The 26970-nt window shown below is 44.1% G+C and overlaps 1 protein-coding gene across 1 annotated transcript in view; it reads left to right on the forward strand.

Moving 5' to 3' along the window:
- USP54 (ubiquitin specific peptidase 54) overlaps positions 1-26970 on the forward strand; it is a 148254-nt gene that overhangs the window by 7452 nt on the left and 113832 nt on the right. Inside the window, exon 2 of the mRNA XM_070945334.1 lies at positions 10048-10140. Within this exon, the coding sequence (XP_070801435.1) occupies positions 10048-10140 (93 nt within the window). The remainder of the gene's footprint in view (positions 1-10047; positions 10141-26970) is intronic.

The raw sequence follows: 26970 nt of genomic DNA on the forward strand, positions 1-26970 counted from the left end.
GGTGCTTGAGGTGCTCACTGTACATGGGATGTGGCACCACTAATGGGGCCTGCTGGACATGCATGCAAACCTGCCTTGGTCTCTTGCCTGAAAATGAAAGATGCAGAGAAGGCTACTTTGCAATTCAACTGAGTGTTGAAAGTAACTATTCAGCAAAATTCTTTTGAATGGTTAAGAGTCTACTATCATCTGTCCCAGACAATCCCGTATTGAATCTTTTTGAAGCCTGCTGTGACAGATTTGCAAGTACCGGTAATTTAAAAGATACCTTCATGTTAAATTTTCACTGCTTTGATACAGTATCTTGTGACATGTCCAGCTATAAATATAAAGGTTGCAGTGTTGGATGTAATCACTATGTCCACTGGAGGAATCCACAACCACAGCATCCCAGATAAATTGGCATCCACATTCTGTTTAAGCATCTCCAGTGGAAAGTCGGTCACCATTTGAGCCAATCTTTTCTACTGGTGAACAGCTCTTGCCACTGAGAAATTTTTTCTGATATCCAACTGAAATTTATATCCTTGTAATTCGTTTCTTGTGGCTGTCATTTGGAACAACTCTAAACAACCCAACCATCTTGTACATGATAACCCTTCAGATTAAGGACAGCTTTCACATGTCTCCACAATATTCTGTTCTTTATTACTGATAACTAATATGGTAATTAATAATTCAACTGTTTTTCATTACTTTTCCTCCCCTTACTAAACATATTTTAGTTAGTCAATGTCTTTCCTAAAATATGGTGCCTGGATTTAGGTAGTCTAGAAGTTGGACCATATACTGCTACCCAATAGTTTTGAGATTTTCTTGATCCTTCTATTATTTTAAGTTCTTTTCTATCTCCTCTATACTTGTGTGCTTTGCATATGTGATAATCATATTTCCTAGCCTGTCATCCAAGTCATTTCTAAATACGGTGTTTGAAAAAAGAACCATATGGAATGCTATTTATCCATTCTAGCTTGAACGTAGCCACTGACATAAACCCCTTGGATATGTCAAAGAGTATGGGTATCATTGTTCAACCAATTTGGTATCTATGGTATCTATAGTTTAGCCCATATTTTAGCATCTTCTTTACTACAATCTCATAGAAGACTTTGTTGAATGCTTTGTTGAATGTGATGCTTATGTTGCCAGCATACACAAAGTCAACTAATCCTGTCACTATGTCAGACCAGATCAAGAATTTTTTCTAAGTACTCACAAACTGATTGCTTACTAATATTTATTTATTTATTTATTTATTTATTTATTTATTTATTTATTTATTTATTTATTTCATGTATTTATATGCCGCCCTTCTCCAGAAGGACTCAGGGCGGAGAACACATGTTAAAAATATGTACAACAAAATCCCATTTTAATCCAAATTAAATAATAAATAATAAAACCCAGAATCAGAGTCAGCCTATTTGCTTAAACAGCCAAGTCTTCAGGTCCCGACGGAAGGAGCGGAAATCAGGAGCCCTCCGGAGCTCAGTAGGCAACTCATTCCAGAGGGTGGGAGCACCCATAGAGAACGCCCTACCCCTGGGTGCCGCCAGATGACATTGGCTCGCCATCGGAACCCTGAGGAGAGCAGCCTTATGTGAGTGAACAGGATGGTGAGAGGCAGGCAGGAGAAGGTCCTGCAAATATCCCAGACCTAAGTCATGTAGGGCTTTATAGGTGAGAACCAGCACCTTGAAGCGGACCCGGAGAACCACTGGTAATCAGTGCAGCTCACGCAGGAGAGGTGTTATATGGGAGTAACAAGGGGCTCCCGTAACAACCCTTGCGGCTGCATTCTGGATCAGCTGGAGTCTCCGGGTGCATCTCAGGGGCAGGTCCATGAAGAGGGAATTGCAGTAATCCAAGCGGGAAGTAACCAGGGCATGAGTGACAGTGCAAAGGTCATCTCGGTCCAGGAAAGGGCGCAACTGGCGCACCAGGCGAACCTGTGCGAAGGCCCCCCTGGTCACGGCCGTCAGGTGGTCTTCTAGGGACAACCGAGCATCCAGGAGGACACCCAAGTTGCGAGCCCTATCAACGGGGGCAAGTTTTCCCCACCCATCAAAAGTGATGGGGTCTCTGAAACCCAAGATGCCGACATCCACAGCTACTCAGTCTTGGAGGCGTTGAGTCTGAATCTGTTTCTACCCATCCAGGCCCGCACCGCCTCCAGGCAATGGGACATCACGGAAAGGGCATCTCTGGAGTGGTCTGGGATGGAGATGTATAACTGGGTATCATCAGCATATTGATGATATCTCACCCCGAAGCCACGAATGATCTCACCCAGCGGCTTCATATAGATGTTAAAGAGCAGGTGGGAGAGAACTGATCCCTGAGGCACCCCACAATTTAGGGGCCTCGGGGTGGACCTCTGCCCCCCCCACCCATACAAACTGCAAGCGACCTGAGAAGTAGGAGGAGAACCACTGTAAAACAGTGCCTCCCACCCCCAACCCCACAAGTCGCTGCAGTAGGATACCATGGTCGATGGTATCAAAAGCCGCTGAGAGGTCAAGTAGGACCAGGATGGAGGAACAACCCCCATCCCGAGCCCGCCAGAGATCATTCACCAGAGCGACCAATGCCGTTTCCGTGCTGTGCCCATGTCAGAAGCCCAATTGGTACGGGTCAAGGTATTCCGTTTCCTCCAGGAACTGTGGGAGGTGTTGCGCCACCACAGTCTCAACAACCTTCGCAATGAAGCGAAGGTTGGAGACGGAACGATAGTTATTAAGTGAGTCTGGATCCAGGGAAGGCTTTTTGAGGAGAGGTCGAACCACCGCCTCCTTAAGAGAGGTGGGGAAGACCCCCTCCTTCAATGAAGTGTTGACAATTGCCTGGATCCAGTCTCTAGTCACCTCCCTGGCAGCCTAAACCAACCAGGAGGGACAAGGATCCAATAAGCAAGTGGAGGAACCAAGTTTACCCATAATTCTGTCCACTTCCTTGACAGAAACAGGGTCAAACTCAACCCAGATATTACTCTCAAGACCTACCCCAGTCTCCCCATTGGATTCTGCCCAGTCAGAGTCCAATCCGATCCTGAATGTGCCTGAATTTTATCCAATATTAGTATTAAGCTGACAAAACTATTTGCTTGCTTGTTAAATTTATATGCTGCCCATACTCCCCCCCCCCCAAATTTTTGGAGTTAAAATATTTATACTTTTCCAGTCCTTTAGCATTGAACTTGTCCTTCATTATTTCTCCAAAATGGCATTCACAAACTTCTTCAGAAATTTTGCAGTAATTGGTTTGGTTCTAAGAAAGTTTTACAAGGGACACTATCTGACCCACTTACATGGTGGGACTCTTAAATTATTTAACTTTAAAAATGTGTAGACAAGAAACTTACAGGTTTTCAGCTTATCTCATGCTTCTTTTGACGTTTATTTGATGAAACCAAGGAGTGATGATTGGATTGATCCAGGGTGTAGAGGATACATCTCTCCATAAAGTGTCACTGAGTTTAGAGAAACTGTAGAGTCTACTCCTGAAGACCCTCTCTGGATTGAAAGATTTATGATAACTATCCCCCAATAATGAACATCCTTTGATGAAAGACTGGGAAGTAAAGAGAGAAATGTCCTTGCAGCAGCATACATTATTGGAAGAAATAGAATATTTTCATCTGTTTTAGTCTGAGTTTAGCCCTAATTTTAGGACTGAATCAGCTTTGGTTTCTTTGGTGGAACAATGGCTGATGACTTCTTTCTACCAGTCCATGATAGAAAGTGTCCTCACATACTGTATAACAGTATGGTACACTGGTTTGACAGCCATGAACAGGAAGGCACTACAGAGAGTGATTAACTTGGCACAAGAAATCATTGGTTGCCCCCTAACATCACTGGATGACATCACCAGGTCTCGCTGTTTCAGCAGAGTAAGCAAGATACTTAGGGATGATTCACACCCTGGCCTGTTTCTCTTTTCACTTTTACCATTGGGCAGAAGACACAGAAATATAGCTAGTCAAACAAACAGGTTTAAAAACAGCTTCTACCCATGAGCTGTTAGACTCCTAAACACAATATAGCACCACAAACAGATTAATATGACGAATTTCACTGGTGCCAGTGTAGTATGTAATATGTATATACCATGATACAAGATCATACACCAGTAACATGTTGCACAGAATATGCCATACATATGGAAACATATGACTAAGTTTTTTCCCCTAACCACTTGTATAAGGATTATTCTTTATATTATTCATATTGTCTTGTATTCTTGAATGGACTGCACCAGTAGAGGCTAAACCAATTTCATTGTATACATGATGTACAATGACAATAAAGGCTTTGAACTTAAACTTTGAACTTTGGTCACTTTGATGTGTGCAGAAACATTCAGAGGAAATACACCTTTGTTGATTTCCCAGGGGCTTTTTATACTCAGTGACTTGGTATCCTTCTGAATTATCTCCATGATAGAGAGTTGGAGATATGCTTTATGGTAGTTCAAGTGTCTACCTACAGGGAATTAGTTTCAAGGATAATTGGGTGACTATGCCATGCTGGCAGTTATTTGTGGGGTTCCCCAAGGCATTTTGTTTCAAATATTCTTATCTATATGAAACCACTAATGATGATCTTCAGGAATTTTCAATCAAAGGGACATCAGTATGTGCATGACACCCAATTTTTTAAACAACTTCATGATGTCTGAATCAAGAGATGTGATGCATGTCCCAAATAGATGCCTAGTTGCAGTTATGAGTTAGATGGGGGCTAATACATTGAGCTGAAGCTGTGGGAATAACATTGGGTGCTAGAATTTACATAGCAAGAATGCTGAAAACACATAACTCCTTATAAGGATTGATGAAATGAGAACCTCTGGTTCCAGATTCGAGGTAGTTTTTACATAAACATCCACCCAAGGTCACTAAGCAATCTGCCAAGTATGTTAATTAAAAGGATATGTAGAGTAAGCCTAGTGTTTAAACTTTTTGAGTTTCTTTAACTGCCCATTCATACTCTCCATGGCTGGCTTTTATGCTAGGGACTAATCACACAGTGCAGTGCTCTTCTACAACTCACTGTTGACAATCAGCAGCCACTACAATTCTGATTTCTTAATACTTTTTTGACTATTTTTGAGAATGAATTGGCTACAGAAGCACACTCTGTTTATTCTTTGACCCCTTTGATTCCCCACTATGCAAGTCTTAATGCCCTCTACCACAACTATCACACTCGGCAGCAAGTACTTTCCTCCATCTCTGCCAAATATATGGACGATGCTGTTGAAATGATACAAGAGGGAACCATAAATGCTACACCCCCAGTTTGTTTTACAGTTACATAATCAAATATAATGCTTATCATCAATGCTTATGCCCAAAATCTCACAAAACACCATTATCAAATGTCAAATGCAAGAGAAATATGTCAACAAGAACTTTCTCTATTTTTTTGTCAAGAAGGAGGCATTCTTGACCCTCCAGACAAATAGCCCCCAGCCAATCGGATGGCAGGCAGAAGCAATAGTGCTGCAGGGGCAGCATGTGATTACTGATGGGCGATTGCAGGGGCTGGGGGGGGGGCAGTGTGTGATGCAAGATTTTTTTAAAAAAAGTACTGCAGCTGCTCTGCAAGTTTTGGGCCCTTGGAGGTTGGGCACTAAGACCTGAGGGAGGAGGAGTGGTGATGGGAGTAGCAGCTACCTGGACCACTGGGAGCTCCCAGATAGGCAAGAGTGCCTTGGGGGGGGGGGCAGGAAGGGAGGGAGGGGTGCTTCAAGGGGACTTCACAAAGACAGGTTGGCTCGCAACTCAGCTCCAATGAAAGAGGGGAGGAGGAGCAAGGCAGGCATGGCTTCTGGCGTTGCAGGGGGGCAGCTGGGGGGGCACAGCAGGCAAACAGCAAGGCCAGCACGGCTTCTCCAATTGCAGTGTGTGTGGGGGAGGGGGAACTCATGCTAATGGCAAGTCTGACGTGGCTCCTGGCATTGCTGGGGGGCAGTTTATGGCAGGCTCTTACCCTTACCCTTGGTGTTACTTCCTTATTGCAAAGGCATGCCAATTTATTGTTAAAGTGCAGCAGCATTAATTGAATAAATGCTGAGTATATACTGGTTGAAGGAGTAATTACAGTGGTGTTTAAAAGTTTGTATTCCTTTTGAATTTTCAATATTTTTTCATAAATATGACCTAAAACGTGATCTGTTCTCCACACAAATCCTAAAGCTAAAGAGAACCAATTTAAACATATGAGTCATAGAGATTAGCACATTCTGTTTCTTCTGCCATGATTCTCACTGCCTTGATTCGATTTTTCTTAATTCTGCCCATTCAAGTGGTTCCTACTCATAAAATAAGAGAGGATTTTTCTCCCTCTTTCTACCATTCACAGTTCAGGTTCCCCTTTTATGTCATCTCCATCTCCTACAAATTTTCCTCTTTACATTTTTTTCTGTTCTTACTAATTCAGCTACCTTGGTCTTTACTACTTTTGTAGCTTAAATAGGTAGAGTTGCCTCTCTTTCTATCCCTTTCCAGTCCAGTTCCTGCCCTTATGAACATTTCTGTCCTGTATAAGGGAAAGGACTGTTGCTGTTTCTTCTTGCCTGTTTCATTGGCCCTTTCTCACTTCACCTCTCTTTTTTTTTTTTTTTTATTGAAAAAGTTTTTCAAATACAAGTTTTTCCCCCTTTTCCTCCCTTCTTCCCTAACCCCCCCTCACCACCCATCCCCCCCGTGACTTCTTCTTCACAACAATAAGCTAATTCATAATTAATTACATAATATTTTACCATGCCCTTACTCACTCCTCAAAGTACTGACCCTTAGCAAAGTATTCTTATAACTCCGCTTTTCTCCGCTTTTCACAATCTACCCTTTTTCTCCTCCCCCAAACTTATAAAATATTATTATTATTACAACAACATAACCTTTACTTTTATATATATTAATTTAACATTTCAAAGCAGCCTTCTCCAAATTTAACATTTGTTCAGTTCTATCCGATTCTTCCACTCCCCAAAATATATGACTTAAAAATCCTTTTTCTTAAACTAATCAATCACTAAACTAGCCTATTTCAACCCAGTTTCCTGCAAGATTACCATGCACTACAATTCTAAATATAATCCACTGCCCACTCTGCTAAAATATACATATGTCTATATATACATTCCATTTTATAAAAAAAGACAATAACTTTAAATTTATAATTCATTTAGTATCTTCTTTGATGTCTTTCCACTAGATTGTTAAATCCATCATCCATAATAGGGTAACATAGCATCCTGGTGCAACAGTTTATTCAAAATCTTCAGTCATCTTCTGCCCCCATCAATAATGAATATCCTCATGTATATATAAAAATAAAAACAACCACCCGAGTGACATTATAATTATATTTATAATTATATAAACTATATAATTATAGTTGTAATTGTGGTTTTCATCAGGATTATAAATCCCCATCATCTTTGTGGGTAACAGCCAGATCTTCTGCATGCCCCAGCATGACTCTCTTGCCTTGTAACTCAAAATAGTTATAATATATTTATCGGTAAGAGAAATCCAAAATAGATAGTTCAAGTTCAAATCCAACAATGTAAGGCTCTTTCCACATCCCAAAATCACGGCATTGCAGAGATCTGCCACTTTCCTCAAGATAGTATTAAACAATAATTCGCCTCCAATATCTTTTCACATATTCATTTATTTTTTTTTTAAAATCCCTGGCTTCACTGTTGCTTGGTTTAGAAACTACTATTTCTACGAGATCTGTTTCTTTTCTTTTTCTTTTGCGGGTTGCATTTCCATCCAGATTTCCTTCCTACAAGTTGTGTATCAGCTGATCGGTTGTCATTCTGCTTTGTAAATTGATCTTGTTGGTTTTGTTTTATTATCTCATATGTCTTTTCCTTCACTTGTATATCAACTGGTTGATTTACGCACTTGTCTGTAAGTTGATAGTTCATCACATTAAAATCAGATGACACTGCTCTCAAATTTATAGACAGTCCAGCTGGGGTATCCAAGGAGTCCAAAGACAGTTTATCTACCACAGCCTCTGTAATTTGATGTTTTCCCTTTATTTCCAACTCCTTTTGCTTGTCCTGTGTTATGCCCAAAGATGTTAAATTTATTTTTAAAATTTTTTGATAAAATTCTTCTGCTTTTTCGACTGTATCCAGTTGGTATCTTACTCCTTGGTGTCTCAATATTAAACCAACTGGGACGTCCCACCTAAATAGAATATTCCTTTTTTTTAACTCATTCACTAGAAAACCAAATTTCTTCCTCTCCATTAACATCTTGGGTGGGAGTTCCTTAAAAATCCAAATCTTTCTTCCACAAAATTGCAAAGCAGAGTCATAAGAATTCTGGACAATATTATTTCTAATTTCTTTGTCTGTAAAATAAATCACCACATCTCTAGGCAATTGCCTTTGTTTTGCCAACCAGGAGTTTATTCTATAAATTCTGTCAATCCTGCAAAACACTTCATCAGGTTGAACCTTTAAAATCCCAGCCAGAATTTCAGAAGATATCTTCCTTAAATCATCTCTGTCATCTTCCTGCAAACCTCTCAGTCTAATTGCATATTCTGTAAAATTGTATTGGATCATTAAAACTTCTCTTTCAATCCTCTGTTGTACATTTTCTTCAATAACAGTCTTTTGATCAGCCTCCATTTTAAGTTTGTCTTCTGAACTATTATCCTGAATGTTTGCCAAATCCTTTTTAATTTTTTGGATCTTGTCATCCAAATTCTCCTCAGTTTCTTTCATTTTAGAGTTAGTATTTGCTTCCAACTGAGTCATAAAGTCTGCTAAGCCATTAGCTACTTTTAAAATCTTTCGATCCAAAAAGCCAAACTTAGATTTCACCAGTTCTCCAATTTCTTTGATTTCCAACTTAAATTTTTCAAGTTGCTGATTCACAATCTCATCCCTTCTTACAATCTCCTCAAGAAGAAATTCTATTATATTAAAGTCAGGTTTCTGTGACTGGAGAATTAAAACTTGTTGATGTAATTTATTAATGGGGGAATCCCCCCCCACTGCCTGTTTGTCTAGTTTTATAAGTCTCAGTGCCATTTTTCCACGCAGACAAAATTTACTGGAAAAGAGAGAAAAAAAAAAAACTTTTTTCCAACCAAGATCAATATCAAATCCTCAAAGAGAAAAAAGAAAAAAGAAAAAAAAAACAGAAATGAGAGTGAGATTTTGCCTTCAGTTACAGCCAAAAGTATTCATTCTGCTACTTTGTAATTGAAAACGGAAGGAGTTTCCCTTTCAGCCTCTCTTCAAGCCGCAGCAGCAATCGCCATTTTAAAAAAAAACTTTTTTCCCTTCACTTCACTTCTTAGGCAAAATAGAATAAAAGGAATACTTGCGCTTCAGGATCAAAGGTCCAGCTCATATCTTCTTTAATTAATTTATTTGACAGATTTACAGGCTTGCTTTTGCCCCCTAGCTCTGCGTGTAGCAGAGATTTCCCAGAGCCCGGAGCGTCGGCTGGGGATACGGGGAGTCTCTTCCGCTCCCTCCCAAAAGTAAATAAAAAACTTTTGGGATTAGGCAGAGGACTCTACCCACCCCAGCCGGCTCTATCTCCGTTTCCTAATGGAAACGGAGTTTTTTCGAGCCGCCATTCCGCTGAAAAAGGCGGCTCTTACAGGCAGTGGGTTCGACGATCCCAGAGGAGCGTCCAGCGGGGACAAACAGCAAACAGGAAGTCACTTCACCTCTCTTCTGTCCCCATGCATTGCATCCATTTTAATACATCGCAATATTTCTCATTTATTTATTTATTTTTAATAAACCTTTTATGTATAGATTGTAACATTTAAGTAAAGGGATTTTCTGATTTTTTTATATACTCACAATAAAGATTATAAAATTATTCACTTTACATGGAAATATTTTTCTTATCAATGAATTACTTAGAATGTATGTACTAGATGCTTTCAAATGTAGTTATACTTTATATTCTCAGATGTTACTAAAACCAGTTTTCTTCCCTAAAACATTCTGAAGAATATTGATTAAAAGTAACAATACTTTGCTTTCTAGGTACTCTGGCATCTTGATATTTTTCGACGCAGTTTTCGACAACTTACAACACACAAATGCATGGGAGATTCCTGTATATTTTGTGCCCTCAAAGTAAGTGATAGAATGAATTCAATGGGAGTCAACAAATATATATCTATGTAACTATTAGAAGTATCTATATCTATAAAAAGAGTATTAATTTCATTACAAAAATACATTGATGTTATATTGAGTTATAATTTTGTATTCATATGTATATTGTTTGTGCAGCATTTCCACTCGATTTGATGTCCGTTCCTCCAAGCATGTCAAGGGATTTTAGAAGGTTGGCATTCACTGGTGTTTTCCCCTCCCCAAACATTAGCAAAAGCCGGAGCCTTTGGGGAGGGAAAACCATCAAGCTTAACAACGTCCTTCTGAAAGGCTCAAAAGGATGGCTTTCACTAGCATTTTCATCAGATTTGAGATGTGTTTCTCCAACACACCTCCCTCCATTGATTTTCTGGGGATGCTGGCAGAGAAGATTGCAAATGGTGATCACATTATTGTGGGGCAGTTGTCACCAGCAGTGAAATCCACTTACCTTCACTACTGGTTCGGGAACGGGAGCGTGCATGTGCTATGCACTCGTGCGCCTTTTCTGTGCATGCGCAGAGCCTTCTGCACATATGCAGAGGGTAAAAAACGGGATGTAATGGCATCCCGGGGGGGTGAGCAGAGCCTCCCACTGCTGGCGCTACCAGTTCATGTGAGCTGAATCGATCCGGCCGGATTTTACCGCTGGTTGTCACAGGTTGTAATTGTGAAATAGGTTGCCAAGTACCTGAAATTCAACCACATGACCATAGGATGAGACCATTTACAACAGCCAAATGTACCTTACAGGCTGCACAGCACCTGCTCCAACACTGTCATAAATGTGAATGCTCATAAAACAACCAGTTAAAACTCAAGGAGAGGAACCAAAGAAATGTTCTCTAGAACATCCTTTATTAGAAAAGACAGGAGTGTTTCAAGGTTTTTTTATTTAGAAAATGATAGGTCATGGTAGGGGTAAATAAAATTCTGCTTGGGGAGAAAATATTTCAACAAAACTAAAATGGGAGTGTATTAAGATAGGCTGCCTTCTACGTGTAAGTAGTAGTGTTAGTAGTAGTCAGCTTTGTTTATTTGGAAAAGATAATGGGGAATAAGGTTATTTATGACTTATAATGACTGTACATAAACTTCAGAATTAGAAAAAAATTATCTAAACATAATTTGTTGGGAAACATCAGTGGTGGGTTGCTACTGGTTCGGCCCAGTTCTACCGAATAGGTAGTAACTTTAGGAACTAGTTCTCTGAATCGGTAGTAACAGCAGCCAGGCCACATCCCTGAACCAGTCCCCCAGTTGCTGCTTGCTCGCCCACCCGATGCGTCCGTCGTATGGTAAGCTGACCGAAGCAAAGAAGCCTCTTAGCTACCTGGCCGGAGGGTGCTGAAAAGTCCTTCAGCCGGTGAGAAGAAAGCTGCGCATGCGCGAAGATAGCAGCGACCGAAGGTCTTTCCGGCGCTGTACGCCAGTGGCTGGGTGGAAAAGAAGCCTCTTGGCTTCCAAGTTCAGCAGCAGGCTCAGTCCCTTCACAGGGTCGCTTTTCTCTGCGCCCAAGAAAGATCAAAAGGTGCGGAGCAGCCTTTAATGAGAAAGTCACCTAGATGAGGTAAAAGAAAACAAAACACTGAGGGAAGGAGCCCCCCCAAAGCTGCCGCTGTTGCAGCCGCCCCCCACTCCCCACAGCTTGGAGCTCCAAGCGGAAGAAGTCGTCGGCTGTTGCGAAGAAGCGGCAGCTCTGGGTGTACCACGCCCGCTTCTTTCTCTTTGAGAGCCACTTTGCAAACAAGGTGCAAAGCAGCTCTCAAAGAGAACAAAGCGGGCTTGGCGCACCCAGAGCTGCTGCTTCTTCGCAACAACGAGAGCGGAAGAGTTCACCCAGGAGCAACACCAGTGAGGAAGGCGGCTGGGTCAGAGGGAGGCGTAGCCCAAGCTCTCTGGGACAGGTAAACAAGTGTGGGGAGGCAAAGGGGAGCAGACTCGGCCCCCTGCGTGTTGCACCCCCTCCCAGCCTTCGCCCACGCCTCCGTGCCACCAGCATCTCCTAAAGCTGCTGCCGTTGGAGCCGCGACGGACTGGGGCAGCCCGGTAGCAGCCATGAGCCGTGCTTTCCTCTAAGCACTGTGGGCGGCAGAGGGAAACAGGTGCTTCTCCCTGCACAGAGCTTTCCGGATGAGACTTGGAGGAAAGCGCAGCTCATGGCTGCTAAATTTCACTTTGCTGCACCAAACGCTTTCCCATAAAGAGCAACAAAGGAGAGAAACAGCCGCTGATCTGGAGAACACATGGACTGGAGCAGCTCTCTGTGCTCTCCACTGGCTTTTTCTTCCCCTTTGCTAGCGCAACACAATGAAATGTAGCAGCCATGAGCTGCGCTTTGCTCCAAGTCTCATCCGGAAAGCTCTGTCAGAGACAAGCACTTGTTTCCCTCTGCCGCCCACAGTGCTTAGAGGAAAGCACAGCTCATGGCTGCTAAACCACCTCTGGTGTCCCCCTTCGCTTGTGCAGCACAGCGAAATGTAGCAGCCATGAGCTGCGCCTCTAAGTCAAATCCGGAAAGATATGGCTGGGGAGGGGTGCCTCCATCTGCAGGCTCAGGGCAGCGGGGCTCAGCTGCAGCCCAGACGAGCCGAGGAACTGCGGGGAGCCTCCTGTGTGTTGCACCCCCTCCCAGCCTTCCCCTGCGCCTCCGTGCCGCCAGCATCTCCTGAACCCGCCGCTGTTGGAGCCGCAACAGGAACGGGGGCAGCCCGGTAAACTGGGCGCCCCAAAACAGCACGAAAGCGTGGGGCGAAGGCTGGGAGGGAGGTGCAACATGCAGGTGACTCCCCGCAGTTCCTCGGCTTGTCTGGGCTGCAGCTGAATCCACTGCCCTGAGGTGGCGGAATGGGTTGTAACCACGAGGAAGGTCTGTCAGAGGTGAGGAGGGGTGCTTTTCGGCCAGGAAGGGCAATGGAGGGAAAGCCGAGACGACTACCACCACCCCACCGCATCCCGACGTGGATATGCGGCCGGAGTGTCAAAAAAAAAAAGTGTCAAAAAGGCCCAGAAATTTTAGCCACCTTTTTGGTGGGTGTGGCTTGGGGGGGGGTCATGTGACTGAGTTTAGTTTAATTTTTAGTTTTTAAGTTGATGATCTCACCCAGCGGCTTCACATAAATGTTAAACAGGAGGGGCGAGAGGACTGACCCTTGTGGCACCCCACAAGTGAGGAACCTCGGGGTCGACCTCTGCCCCCCCATCAACACAGACTGCGTATGGTCAGAGAGGAAGGAGGAGAACCACCGTAACACGGTGGCCCCCACTCCCACCCCCTCTAGCCGATGCAGCATGATACCATGATCGATGGTATCAAAAGCCGCTGAGAGATCTAGGAGAACCAGGACAAAGGAGCAACCCCTGTCCTGGGCCCTCCAGAGATCATCGACCAATGTGATCAATGCCGTTTCCGTGCTGTAACCCGTTTTGAAGCCCGACTGGCACGGATCTAGATAGACGGCTTCATCCAGGAACCAAGGAAGCTGTCTCGCTACCACACTCTCGATAACCTTCGCCACGAAGCGGAGGTTGGAGACAGGACGATAATTAGCTAATACAGCCAGGTCCAGGGAAGGCTTCTTGAGGAAGGGCCTCTTTCAGGGCGGATGGGAAGACGCCCTCACTCAACGAAGCGTTGATAATCTCCTGAAACCAGCCTCGTGTAACCTCCCGGGAGGCCAGCACCAACCAGGAGGGATACCGGTCCAATAAACATGTGGTAGCATTAAGCCTCCCCAGAATCCTGTCCACGTCCTCGGGAGTCACAGGATCAAACTCCTCCCAGATAACATTCTCAAGATTCACCTCCATCATCCCGTCCGAGGCTACCCAGTTGGAGTCCAGGCCGCCCCGAATCTGAGCGATTTTATCATGAAGATATTGCACAAAATCCTCAGCTCTACCCTGCAAGGGATCCTCCCTCGCTCCTACCTGCGTGGAGTGTGTGAGTGATGTCATATTGGCCATGCCCAATCAGTCACGCCCCCCACCTAGTCACACCCACAGAACCAGTAGTAAAAAAATTTAGAACCCACCACTGGGAACATGGATGGGTGAATAATGTAGTATCCAGATTCTTTTCACAGATACAGGTAGTCCTCAAGTTACAACCGTAATGGAGCTTGCCCATTGCAGACATAAATTGTAACAGTCACAAAGGAGATCAGTCATGACTGAATTTACAACCTTTTTTGCAGCAGTCATTTAAATGAACATTGTGGTCATAAGCAACTGCTGCAGTCATTAAGAGAATGCAATGGTCATTAACCAAACCAATTCTTGCTATGTGGTTGGTTTTGCCAAAAACTGGAAATAATTGTTAGTTTTCAGCAAAATCACTGTAAAATGTTTTCATATGTTCATGGGATGATGCAAAAGGCCATGAATTCATCTGGTTATCAAGCGCCAAAAATACAATCATATGACCCTGGGGCGACTTCGAATCTCTGTCAAGTAGTATGCATCAGAACTCCAGTCATAAGTTGAGGAATACCTGTACATGGCTGACCAATCTTTTCTTGGAAATTTCTGGTGATACTCACTAGATCATGAGGCAGGCTTTCACAATGAGGACATTCCCCTTTGTGGGATCTTTTTTCATTAGTTCTTCTCTGCTTCCAGTTAGCCATTTCCCCAGGTTGCTGTAAGGATTCCTGCACTGGAAAAGGGGTTGGACCAGGGGTGAAATGCTCCCGGTTCGGACTGGCTCGGGCGAGTAGGTAGCGATGGCAGCGGGCAGTTTGGAGAACCGGTAGCAAAAATCCCTGCACAATCATCAGAGCGTTTTTCTTTTAAATGGCTCTGACGATCCAAGCTCTGACGATCCCAGCTGAGTTGCCTGATAACTGGTAGCAAACCCAGGGGTGGGGGGTGTTTGCTTGCTTACCAGCTTGCTTACCTTAGCTGCTGGTCACAACGCCTTGCTGTAATCCCTGCAATCCATTGCATCAGCAAGCAACTGAATCTCCCTGCCTGCAATCAAGCTCATTGGTGAGCAGCTCTATCTGCCTGCCTTGTACCTTCTATTGCAGGGGTCTCCAACCTTGGCAACTTTAAGATTTGTGGAGTTCAACTCCCAGAATTCCTGGCTGAGGAATTCTGGGAGTTGAAGTCCACAAGTCTTAAAGTTGCCAAGGTTGGAGACCCCTGTTCTATTGGGTAAGTTTTTTCCCCTTTGGGAGCTTTAAAAAAAAACAGTTAATTGGGTTTTTTTTAGTTTTTCTTTTTTTAGACCTAGTCATTTAAAGTTTAGGAAGTTTTAAATTTAGCTGCTTTTATATAAAAATAAAAATAAATTAAAATAAAATAATATTTGTGCAGCTTTCTGAGATTTAGTGTGTTTCTGTAGTGTTTCACTCTAATTACACAAACACACAAAATCTCACAAAGCTGTATGTGGAATTTTGTGTGTAAAGTGTGAAAGTTGTTTTTTGGGGCTTTTTGGGGCTGTGTGAGGTTCCTGCTTATTGCAGGGGCCATTTTGGGTCTAGCACAGCTGCTTTTATATTGTGGGTGAGCCAGTTGTGTTGTGTTGTGTTTTGTAGGTTAAAAAAGGGCAAAGAAGTAACATTGACTTGGCCACGCTCACCTGACCACCAAGCCCCGCCCACCCAGCCCCCTGACCACCAAGCCACGCCCACTAATTAAGCCACGCCCACACAACCAGTAGCAAAAAAATTTAGATTTCACCCCTGGGTTGGACTATATGGAAGATCCTTCCCAACCCTCAGATTCCACATGTAATTTATGAGGAAATAAAAAACTGGAGTAAATACTGCTTTGTTTTTATCTGTCAGTTCTCTTTTGTTTAACTTTTAGAGTTTTCTGAGAGTTGTGATCTCTTACAGAAAGCCTGTTTTGAGTGAAAATGTTTCCTTAGTCTTTCAAGTAGTTTATAAAAGCTGACATTTAAAGGCAGTTGTTAATTTAAGTTAATTATTGTTTTATATTATAGTAACTTGCTTTCGAATTATAAATAAAACTTGAGAACCCATAAGTGAAAAAATATTTTCTCCTTCAGTCCCCCACTCTCCTTGTTGTTCATCAATATATAAAGTGGCTGTTCTTATATGTGCAAACGTTATTTATATTTTGAATATCTTATTCCTCAATATTAATCTTACATTCTCCAATGGTTAATTGTCTTACTTATATTGCTTACTTATATACGTGTACCCATACTAGTTTCAGTCCACAACTTGCCATAACCATAACCTGTTAGTTATTCAGATAAAGTGTGCTTGCATTACTGTCATCTGAGTTATAACATTGCCAATAAACACAAACATGAATTTTCGTTCTTTATTTAAGTCAATGCTCTTAATGACTGTAGGAGCTCATAATAAGTTTTTTATCTGTTCCCGTGTTGACATCTGTTGAGCATAATCCTTGCATTTTTTTACCAAACTGATGAATAAATTTTATTGGGAGCTTGTTTATTTTTGCTCATGGAATGGGTAGGGGAAAACTTGCCAGTGGAACAAAACAAGTCACAAAGAATTTGTTTGCTTTTAGGGACTGTGGTGCCAGGATGTAGGACAGGGGATGTTTTGTTGTGACTAGAGAAGAATGAAGCCTTCATTTGTAGATTCTAATAGTGCCTCTGTCTTACAGGATTTTCATATGACAAAAGATGGAAGAATTAATTTTCAGGATTGAAAGTTTGCTTTCTGAGATGAAAAATGAGATTCTTAGTGTTTGGTCTGATAAAGGACAAAAAAATACTATTTCGGTTTTGGTGAAAAACCCATAGCCATTTTACAATATAAGAACTAGAAGAGATACACTTCGTAATTTCTTCCCTCTTACACACCATTTCTGATTCGCATATTACATGCTTAAATCATTAAAAATACTAGCTACATACAAACGTGAACCGTATTTTCCACTTATGGAACATAATTGTATGAAGTACTCCTTAGTAATTTGGGTTACTGAATTAATAAATAGGCTTCCCTTTGGCCAAAAGCCTCATAAATTCTTCTTCTATTTCTTTCTGTTACTTAAATCCTATTACTTATCATTTATCAATGTTGCTATCAGCTATCTGTGTTGATAAAATAAATTTATTCTCCTCCAGTCGGGCACGGCAGTCAGGATGGGTGGTGACTTGGTAGAGTTGCTATTGGACCGGGTTAACTTGAAAGAAGGAAGTCCCTCCTCCTGCCTGCTGACTGACAGTTTTTCGACTTGGTCGAGTCAGGACCGGTCGTGTTTAGGGAGACTTCTGTCAGTCTTATCTTTAAAAAAAAAAAAAAAAAAAAGGAATTGATTATAGAAAGGGCGAAATTCGTCAGAAGGCAGAAAAACAAGCGAGTCTGAATATCTCTCAGCGTTGCAGCTGCTTAGCTCCGCTGCCTCCTCGCTAGGTGGAAATTGCCGGCTGGCGATCCACCTGCCACGCGCACGAGTTCGCTCCATCGCGTCGGCCATTCTGCCCTGCAGCCGACGGAGCGCTAATTGCAGCATTCGAGCGCCCGGCGGCTTGCTTGCTAGCGCGACGCGTTTCCGCGCTATTCCAGTGCTTTGCCGGCTGGCTAGCACTCGGTTTGCCCACCGCCTTCATCAGGAGCCTCTGGGAAGCGGAGCGAGGCTCTCAGGGATAGCGGCGACGGCGCGAGCCTCTGAAGACAGAGAACGGCTCAATTGGATAGGCGTGTGGGGGGCCTCGGCGCTGTTTTAACGTGCTACGACCGGCTGGCTAGCACCTTCCTTTGTATTGCCCTAACCTTTGAGCCTCGTTTGGGCGCAGTGAGTACAGTCCATACTGAGAGTGACAGGCCATTTGGGAGCCCTTGGCTAATTCAGCCTCCATTTTGTGTCACTACCTTGAGCCATTTGCCTTGTCCCGGTGGCCATTTTGTTCTGCCTTCTTCATGGCTGATATTAGGGTTTCTACTAAAGGCAAGAAGGGGAAACGCCCTCACCCACAGCGAGGCCCTGAAGGGGAATCTTCCTCTGGCTCTCAATCTAAAAAATCTAGAGCTAGTATTTCTCAAGAGCAGCCTATGTCCAGAGATGAACGGAGGAGACACAAGGCCATGGAAAAAGCTTGTAATAAGGCAGCTTCCTCCTCTAAAGGGCTTCCAGAGGATTCCTCAAAGTCCCTTCAGGTTTCTTCCAGGCATGAGGCCTTACCACAACCCGACCCAATACCTCCTCTCTCTCCAGATATCTCTGTTACGGAGGATTCCTGGGTACCTGACACAGCCACAGTTTTTCCGACTGAGACTTCTGTAGTTTCTCCTGCCCAAGTGTCTCACAATCCAAAAGCTGTTTCTACTGAAACCGGAAATCCTGAGCTACAGGCTTCTCAAAGTCAGAAGCTGGATGTTACCCCTGCCTTAGCTCAGTTAATCGCTGATTCTATACGACAGGGTATTGCCCAGGGGTTACAGGAGAGAGCATCTTCTAAAGTTTCTGAGTACTTGAGCCATCGGGCTCCTTCAGTCAGCTCTCAACCCTTGCAGGCCTCTTCTCAGGCCCCTGCTAGGGCAGCTTCCCCGTCTAGAGACAGCCAGGGATCACTGTCAGGGGAGGAGGACCAGGCCGTCATAGATAATGACTTGTCGGAGGATGAGGGCTTAGAGCCTGACCAACCCTCCTTTGTCGGTTTGTTCCGGCCGCAGATGTTCCGATCTCTGTTACACAAGGCCCAGATCACCACAGGACTTGGCCTCCCTGCGGCCTCAGACCAACCTCAACCTGGGACTTCCACATCTTCTTCTTCCTTATTTGACGTGCCTACGGTACAAACGGAGATAGTTCCAGCCCCTAAGTTATTTACAGACTTTTTGCAGAGGCAATGGAAGAATCCCAGTACAGGGCCAATCCCTAACAGCCTGGATAGGCGTTTATTTAATTTGGCGGCGGAGTATGCTTCTCTTTTGCAGATCCCTTCTGTGGATGCTCCGGTGGCGGCTTTATCCTCCCCTTCTCCTACTTCGGGTCCCGCTGAGGAATCCCTACGTCCGGAGGAGAGAAAGGCAGAACGTACTCTCATCAAGGGCCACCAGGCGGCTGCCTGGTCCGTCCAAGCTGCATCCTCTGCATCGTTTTTTAACCGGGCTTCGATCCTATGGCTGAAGCAGTTGCAGGAACGGATTCCGGCCTCTGAGGTGAGAACACACCATGACATTAACAAGATACTAGCTGCAGTAGAGTATTCTGCGGATGCCACCTTGTCTGCAGCCAGATTCTCTGCCAAGGCCATTGGTTCCGCGGTCACTTCTCGACGGCTGCTTTGGCTGAAATATTGGCAAGCCGACGTTCGTAGTAAATGGCGCCTGGCTTCAGCCCCATATTCGTGTGACAAGCTCTTTGGCCCTGCTCTGGAACCTCTTCTAATCGAGACCCGGGATCACCGGAAGATATTACCAGCCATGTCGCGAAGATCGGACGGTCGCTCATCGGGCTCCTTTCGTACACAGTCCTTTCGAGCTTCAGACGGCTATTTCCAGCAGAGGTCCCATCGCGCCTTCCAACAACGTGGGAGCTTTCACGATAATCAGGTCAGACAAGGCCCCAGGTATCCCCCCAAGAGAGGTCAGAGAGGCGGTAGGGGCCGTCCCTTTCGCCGGTCTCGTCAGTAGCTCTTCACGAGAGGAACTTGGGGGTCGTCTGGCCCTTTTCTCCCAGGCCTGGGAGGATACGGTTTCTGATGCATGGGTAAAGGATACCATTAAATTCGGCCTTTCCCTAGAGTTTTTGTCCAGTCCACCTAATAGGTTTATTCGTTGTCCAGTGTCCCTTGATAGTGCCAAAGGGCCCCTGGTCTCTGCGGCGATCCATCACTTGTTAACTATAAAAGCAATCGAACCAGTGCCTTCCTCCGAATTAGGTCAAGGGTTTTACTCTAGGTTATTTTTAGTTCAAAAGTCTTCAGGGGGTTGGCGTCCTATCCTGGACTTGAAGTCCTTGAACCGGCACATAACTTACCGCCGGTTCAAGATGCACTCCTTGCAGTCAATTTTACTGGGCATTCGGGAGGGGGATTTTTTATGTTCTGTGGATTTAACTGAGGCCTACCTCCACGTCCCTATCCTTCCCGATCACCGGAAATTCCTTAGATTTTGTTTCAACAATAAACATTACCAATATAGGGCCTTGCCCTTCGGGTTATCCTCGGCCCCAAGAACCTTTACTAAAATCATGGCGGCCCTTATGGGTTATGTAGCCATGCTCCCAATTAGAGTGTCCTTTTATCTGGACGATGTTTTGATCTTATCAAGATCATTACAGCAAGCACAGTCTGACCTATCTAGGACCCTTCAAATTCTCCAGTCTCATGGCTTCTCTGTAAATGTCGCTAAGAGCCATTTATCTCCTTCTACCCGGATCCTTCACCTGGGGGCGGTGATTGATACCCTGTCATCGGAGGTGTTTCTATCTCCTGACCGAGTTGACAGCCTTAGAGGGTTAGCTGGCCGAGTTCAGAGCAAAGGGTCTTCTTCTATCTTAGTCTTATCCCGACTACTTGGCAAGATGGTCTCCACCTTTGGGATAGTCCCTTGGGCCCGTTTGCACAGTAGGGACTTACAATGGGCTTTGCTGCCCTTCCAACGCTCACACAGGGACTCTTCGGCCACGGTACTGGTGCTTCCCCCCTCGGTGATACGGTCCCTGTCCTGGTGGACATCAGCAGCTCTACTGAAGGGTTCCAGGTTCCGAGAACCGAGCCGTCTCCAAATCACAACAGATGCCAGCTTGTCCGGCTGGGGAGCTCATCTGGGGCCCCACCTGGCCCAGGGCCGTTGGACATCGCACGAACGAGGGATGAACATCAATGTGCTAGAACTGCGGGCCATCTTCATGGCTCTAAAGGCCTTCGAAACCCAAGTATTAGGTCGGGACGTCTTAATCTTAACCGACAATGTAACAGCCAAGGCGCATGTGAACCGTCTCGGGGGCACCCGCTCCAAAGCTCTGATGAAGGAAGCACGACGGTTAGGCCTCTGGGCAGAGAGCCACTTAGCGTCAATACAAGCGGCCCACATATCCGGAGTTCTGAATCGCACAGCCGACTCCCTCAGTCGGTCGCCAGTCGACCACTCAGAATGGTCCATTTCTCCTCAACTATTTCAGGAACTGGTCCGCCGTTTCGGTCTTCCTACGGTGGACCTATTCGCCAGTGCCACCAATCACCAGCTGCCTCGGTTCTTCACCAGGTTTCCCTGTCCTCGGGCAGAGGCGGTGGATGCCCTGCGGAGCCCTTGGCCTGCCAATCAACTTCTTTATGCCTTTCCCCCAGTCAATCTACTTCCCAGAGTGGTACGGAAGTTACTCCAGGAACGCGCGGAACTGATTCTCATCGCTCCCTCTTGGAACCGTCGCCCCTGGTTCGCAGATCTCAGATTGCTGTCGGTGGCGCCTCCTTGGCGGATACCGGACAACCTTTTAGTTCTCAAGCAGGGACAGCTGGAACATCCAGATCCGCACTGGTACCATCTCACCGCGTGGCGATTGAGCGGGAGTTTATGACCAGACTTCCCCTTTCGGCCGGCGCTATTTCAACCATCCAGGCAGCACGACGGGCCTCGACCACCCGCATTTATGACGCTACCTGGCGAGCTTTCTCTCTGTGGTGTATAAAGCGGCGTATCTCTCCGCCATCAGCATCAGTTCTTTCCGTCATCGAGTTCCTGCAAGATGGCTTTGTCTTTGGCCTTTCTCCTAATACGCTTCGACGACAGGTAGCGGCCCTTTCCACAGTCCTGTCCGGTTCCTCGTCGGAACCAATGTCGCGGGACCCGCTGATTCGCCAGTTCCTGCGCGGTGCTACCAACATCCGTCGTCCTGCAATCCACCGCTACCCTTCTTGGGATTTGCCCAAAGTCCTCCGGGCTCTTACGGCTCCTCCGTTCGAGCCTCTAAGGGACGTTTCTTTGAAACACCTCTCTTTCAAGGTCGCCTTTCTCGTGGCTGTCACCTCCGCACGCAGGATTTCTGAAATGGCAGCACTGTCCATTCGTAAGGAGCTCTGTATCTTCCACCAGGATCGGGTGGTACTGAGATTGGATCCCTCTTTCATCCCAAAAGTAAATTCTATTTTCCATCGGGCTCAAGAAGTGGTGCTCCCGAACTTCTGCCCTAACCCTAGACATCCTCTTGAAAGGCGATGGCATACCCTGGATGTCCGTCGAGCATTGAAGGTGTATGTTTCCCGCACGGCTACCTTCCGGCGTTCGGACGCCCTCTTCGTATCCTTCTTACCAGCTACCTTGGGATCTAAAATTTCCTCTACCACCTTGGGGCGATGGATTTGGGCGTGCATTTCGGCGGCATATGAAGCCTCGGATCTTCCGGTGCCACGCAAAATAACTGCACATTCGACAAGGAGCGCGGCCACTTCGGCAGCATGGTCTACCAGAGCCTCCATTGAAGAAATTTGTCGGGCGGCAGCCTGGACATCGCCTTCCCCTTTTGTGCGCCACTATCGCTTGGACACATTTGCGTCGGCGGATGCGGCCTTCGGCCGTAGAGTCCTCCAAGGCGTCCATTCAACCTCCTAGCTTGGGACCGGCCTCCTCCCTCCCGTCTGGACACATGGCTTTGGTATGTCCCATCCTGACTGCCGTGCCCGACTGGAGGAGAATGGGCGTTGGCACTTACCTGATACGCCTCTTCTCAGACTGTCGGGCATGGCAGTCAGCCCCACCCTGCGTGGGGAGGCCGGTCCCGGCACTAGCTCCTCCGGGAGGGGGTTGGGGTCTTCTAATGTTGTTGGTTTCTCTCCCTAGACACGTCTCCCTGTAATTACTCCCTCGTCTCAAAACTGTCAGTCAGCAGGCAGGAGGAGGGACTTCCTTCTTTCAAGTTAACCCGGTCCAATAGCAACTCTACCAAGTCACCACCCATCCTGACTGCCGTGCCCGACAGTCCGAGAAGAGGCGTATCAGGTAAGTGCCAACGCCCATTTTCTTGAGAAAAGCCAAATAAAAATACTACTCATATATAATTATAGTATTGTCTTGAGTCTATTTATTTATTTTATAAAATTTGTATGCCGCCCTATCTCCAAGGACTCAAATGTCTATAGTTAAGACATTTACAAAATAATATAAAGTACATGAGGAGGGGGGGGACAGCAGTGTCTATGTACAGATTAATTTAGATACTTATGAAAACATCAGTCCATTTCATAAAAATCTACACCAGTATCTAACAATCTGAAAACAAGATGCTACATTCCTATGGAATAAATTAGACAATAGCTCCTGGATGACAAACTCACTTATTCATCCACACAAATACGGAATACATAAATCATAAAGACCTGCACAAATGCCTATACAGAAGGTCTGAAGCTTCAAATCAAGGCTGAATTAATAATGTGATTATATTGGAAGCTAGTGCATTAGAAGAGAAGTTTGAAAAAAGCATGGAATGTTGAAAATTTGTTTGGATTTAAGCAAGAACGGAAATGGAAGCTCAACCACAACTGGTATAGTAGTACAACCATTAAATAATCAGGCTATGAACCAAGGACCAGGGGATCTGGCACACATTTGGAATAGAAATTGCTTTTTTAAAATTATTATTCCCTCATGAATGTCTTATTATGAGTGTATCAGCCATCGAGTTCCTGGCCAACAAGTGGGAAAACAAAATGTGTTTGTCCAAAAGGTCAAAAACAGCTGAAAAATCTAGGTGATTGGCTGGAAACAAAAGAGTTGTGTGTATGTAGATTAGTAATGCCCTTGGAGTGTCAAAAATTTGGAAAATACCAAAAGTTGACAATGCTAGCTTGTCACATGGCTCCCCTACAAACAGAAAACAACCCTTCCCCACTCATCCCAAGCAATGGTGACAGTGGTACCGAGACTGGGCCTAAAGTAAGATCCAGGCTCAACTTCAGACCTAGTGTCACAACTGCCATTAAAAAAAGCCACCTCATATAATTCAAGGAACACAAGCCTTTGTGGAACGGTATGATTGCCCCTCTGGCTCAGCACTCCCCAGGGTCTACCATGTACTGCTTACTTTCAGGCCACGTTTTCTCTCTGTTGACAGGTCCCTGTGGCCTTCCTGAAATTGTTATCGATTGCACAAGGCCTTTGTTCTTGAAGCAGCTTCAAAGAATACTCTTTCACAGGCTCTGTAGCCTCTAAAAATCAAAGCTTCTCAGCCTATCCTTCAATATCCAGGTGTTTTGTAGCAGTTACTGACTAGCTGCAATGTAGTCCCTGGTGTAGGGTGACTTCAGGCTATAACAAGGCAAGAAAATGCCCCTGAGGGACAGGAGGAAAAGCTGCTACCAAGACTATGAGCAGATAGAAGAAATTTGAGTCTAGGGTAGGACTGTAACTGTAGAACTAGAAAACATTTCCGATAAGACCCTTCCTACTTCTGGGACTTCCTGTTTGCTGTTTGTCCCCGCTGGACGCTCCTCTGGGATCGTCGAACCCACTGCCTGTAAGAGCCGCCTTTCTCAGCGGAATGGCGGCTCGAAAAAACTCCGTTTCCATTAGGAAACGGAGATAGAGCCGGCTGGGGTGGGTAGAGTCCTCTGCCTAATCCCAAAAGTTTTTTATTTACTTTTGGGAGGGAGCGGAAGAGACTCCCCGTATCCCCAGCCGACGCTCCGGGCTCTGGGAAATCTCTGCTACACGCAGAGCTAGGGGGCAAAAGCAAGCCTGTAAATCTGTCAAATAAATTAATTAAAGAAGATATGAGCTGGACCTTTGATCCTGAAGCGCAAGTATTCCTTTTATTCTATTTTGCCTAAGAAGTGAAGTGAAGGGAAAAAAGTTTTTTTTTAAAATGGCGATTGCTGCTGCGGCTTGAAGAGAGGCTGAAAGGGAAACTCCTTCCGTTTTCAATTACAAAGTAGCAGAATGAATACTTTTGGCTGTAACTGAAGGCAAAATCTCACTCTCATTTCTGTTTTTTTTTTCTTTTTTCTTTTTTCTCTTTGAGGATTTGATATTGATCTTGGTTGGAAAAAAGTTTTTTTTTTTCTCTCTTTTCCAGTAAATTTTGTCTGCGTGGAAAAATGGCACTGAGACTTATAAAACTAGACAAACAGGCAGTGGGGGGGGATTCCCCCATTAATAAATTACATCAACAAGTTTTAACTCTCCAGTCACAGAAACCTGACTTTAATATAATAGAATTTCTTCTTGAGGAGATTGTAAGAAGGGATGAGATTGTGAATCAGCAACTTGAAAAATTTAAGTTGGAAATCAAAGAAATTGGTGAACTGGTGAAATCTAAGTTTGGCTTTTTGGATCGAAAGATTTTAAAAGTAGCTAATGGCTTAGCAGACTTTATGACTCAGTTGGAAGCAAATACTAACTCTAAAATGAAAGAAACTGAGGAGAATTTGGATGACAAGATCCAAAAAATTAAAAAGGATTTGGCAAACATTCAGGATAATAGTTCAGAAGACAAACTTAAAATGGAGGCTGATCAAAAGACTGTTATTGAAGAAAATGTACAACAGAGGATTGAAAGAGAAGTTTTAATGATCCAATACAATTTTACAGAATATGCAATTAGACTGAGAGGTTTGCAGGAAGATGACAGAGATGATTTAAGGAAGATATCTTCTGAAATTCTGGCTGGGATTTTAAAGGTTCAACCTGATGAAGTGTTTTGCAGGATTGACAGAATTTATAGAATAAACTCCTGGTTGGCAAAACAAAGGCAATTGCCTAGAGATGTGGTGATTTATTTTACAGACAAAGAAATTAGAAATAATATTGTCCAGAATTCTTATGACTCTGCTTTGCAATTTCGTGGAAGAAAGATTTGGATTTTTAAGGAACTCCCGCCCAAGATGTTAATGGAGAGGAAGAAATTTGGTTTTCTAGTGAATGAGTTAAAAAAAAGGAATATTCTATTTAGGTGGGACGTCCCAGTTGGTTTAATATTGAGACACCAAGGAGTAAGATACCAACTGGATACAGTCGAAAAAGCGGAAGAATTTTATCAAAAAATTTTAAAAATAAATTTAACATCTTTAGGCATAACACAGGACAAGCAAAAGGAGTTGGAAATAAAGGGAAAACATCAAATTACAGAGGCTGTGGTAGATAAACTGTCTTTGGACTCCTTGGATACCCCAGCTGGACTGTCTATAAATTTGAGAGCAGTGTCATCTGATTTTAATGTGATGAACTATCAACTTACAGACAAGTGCGTAAATCAACCAGTTGATATACAAGTGAAGGAAAAGACATATGAGATAATAAAACAAAACCAACAAGATCAATTTACAAAGCAGAATGACAACCGATCAGCTGATACACAACTTGTAGGAAGGAAATCTGGATGGAAATGCAACCCGCAAAAGAAAAAGAAAAGAAACAGATCTCGTAGAAATAGTAGTTTCTAAACCAAGCAACAGTGAAGCCAGGGATTTAAAAAAAAAAATAAATGAATATGTGAAAAGATATTGGAGGCGAATTATTGTTTAATACTATCTTGAGGAAAGTGGCAGATCTCTGCAATGCCGTGATTTTGGGATGTGGAAAGAGCCTTACATTGTTGGATTTGAACTTGAACTATCTATTTTGGATTTCTCTTACCGATAAATACATTATAACTATTTTGAGTTACAAGGCAAGAGAGTCATGCTGGGGCATGCAGAAGATCTGGCTGTTACCCACAAAGATGATGGGGATTTATAATCCTGATGAAAACCACAATTACAACTATATGGAATATAATTATAATGTCACTCGGGTGGTTGTTTTTATTTTTATATATACATGAGGATATTCATTATTGATGGGGGCAGAAGATGACTGAAGATTTTGAATAAACTGTTGCACCAGGATGCTATGTTACCCTATTATGGATGATGGA

Source organism: Pituophis catenifer, unplaced genomic scaffold, assembly GCF_029215685.1.
Source record: "Pituophis catenifer annectens isolate HBS135680 unplaced genomic scaffold, rPitCat1.0.hap2 SCAF_6, whole genome shotgun sequence".
NCBI classification, from domain to species: domain Eukaryota; kingdom Metazoa; phylum Chordata; class Lepidosauria; order Squamata; family Colubridae; genus Pituophis; species Pituophis catenifer.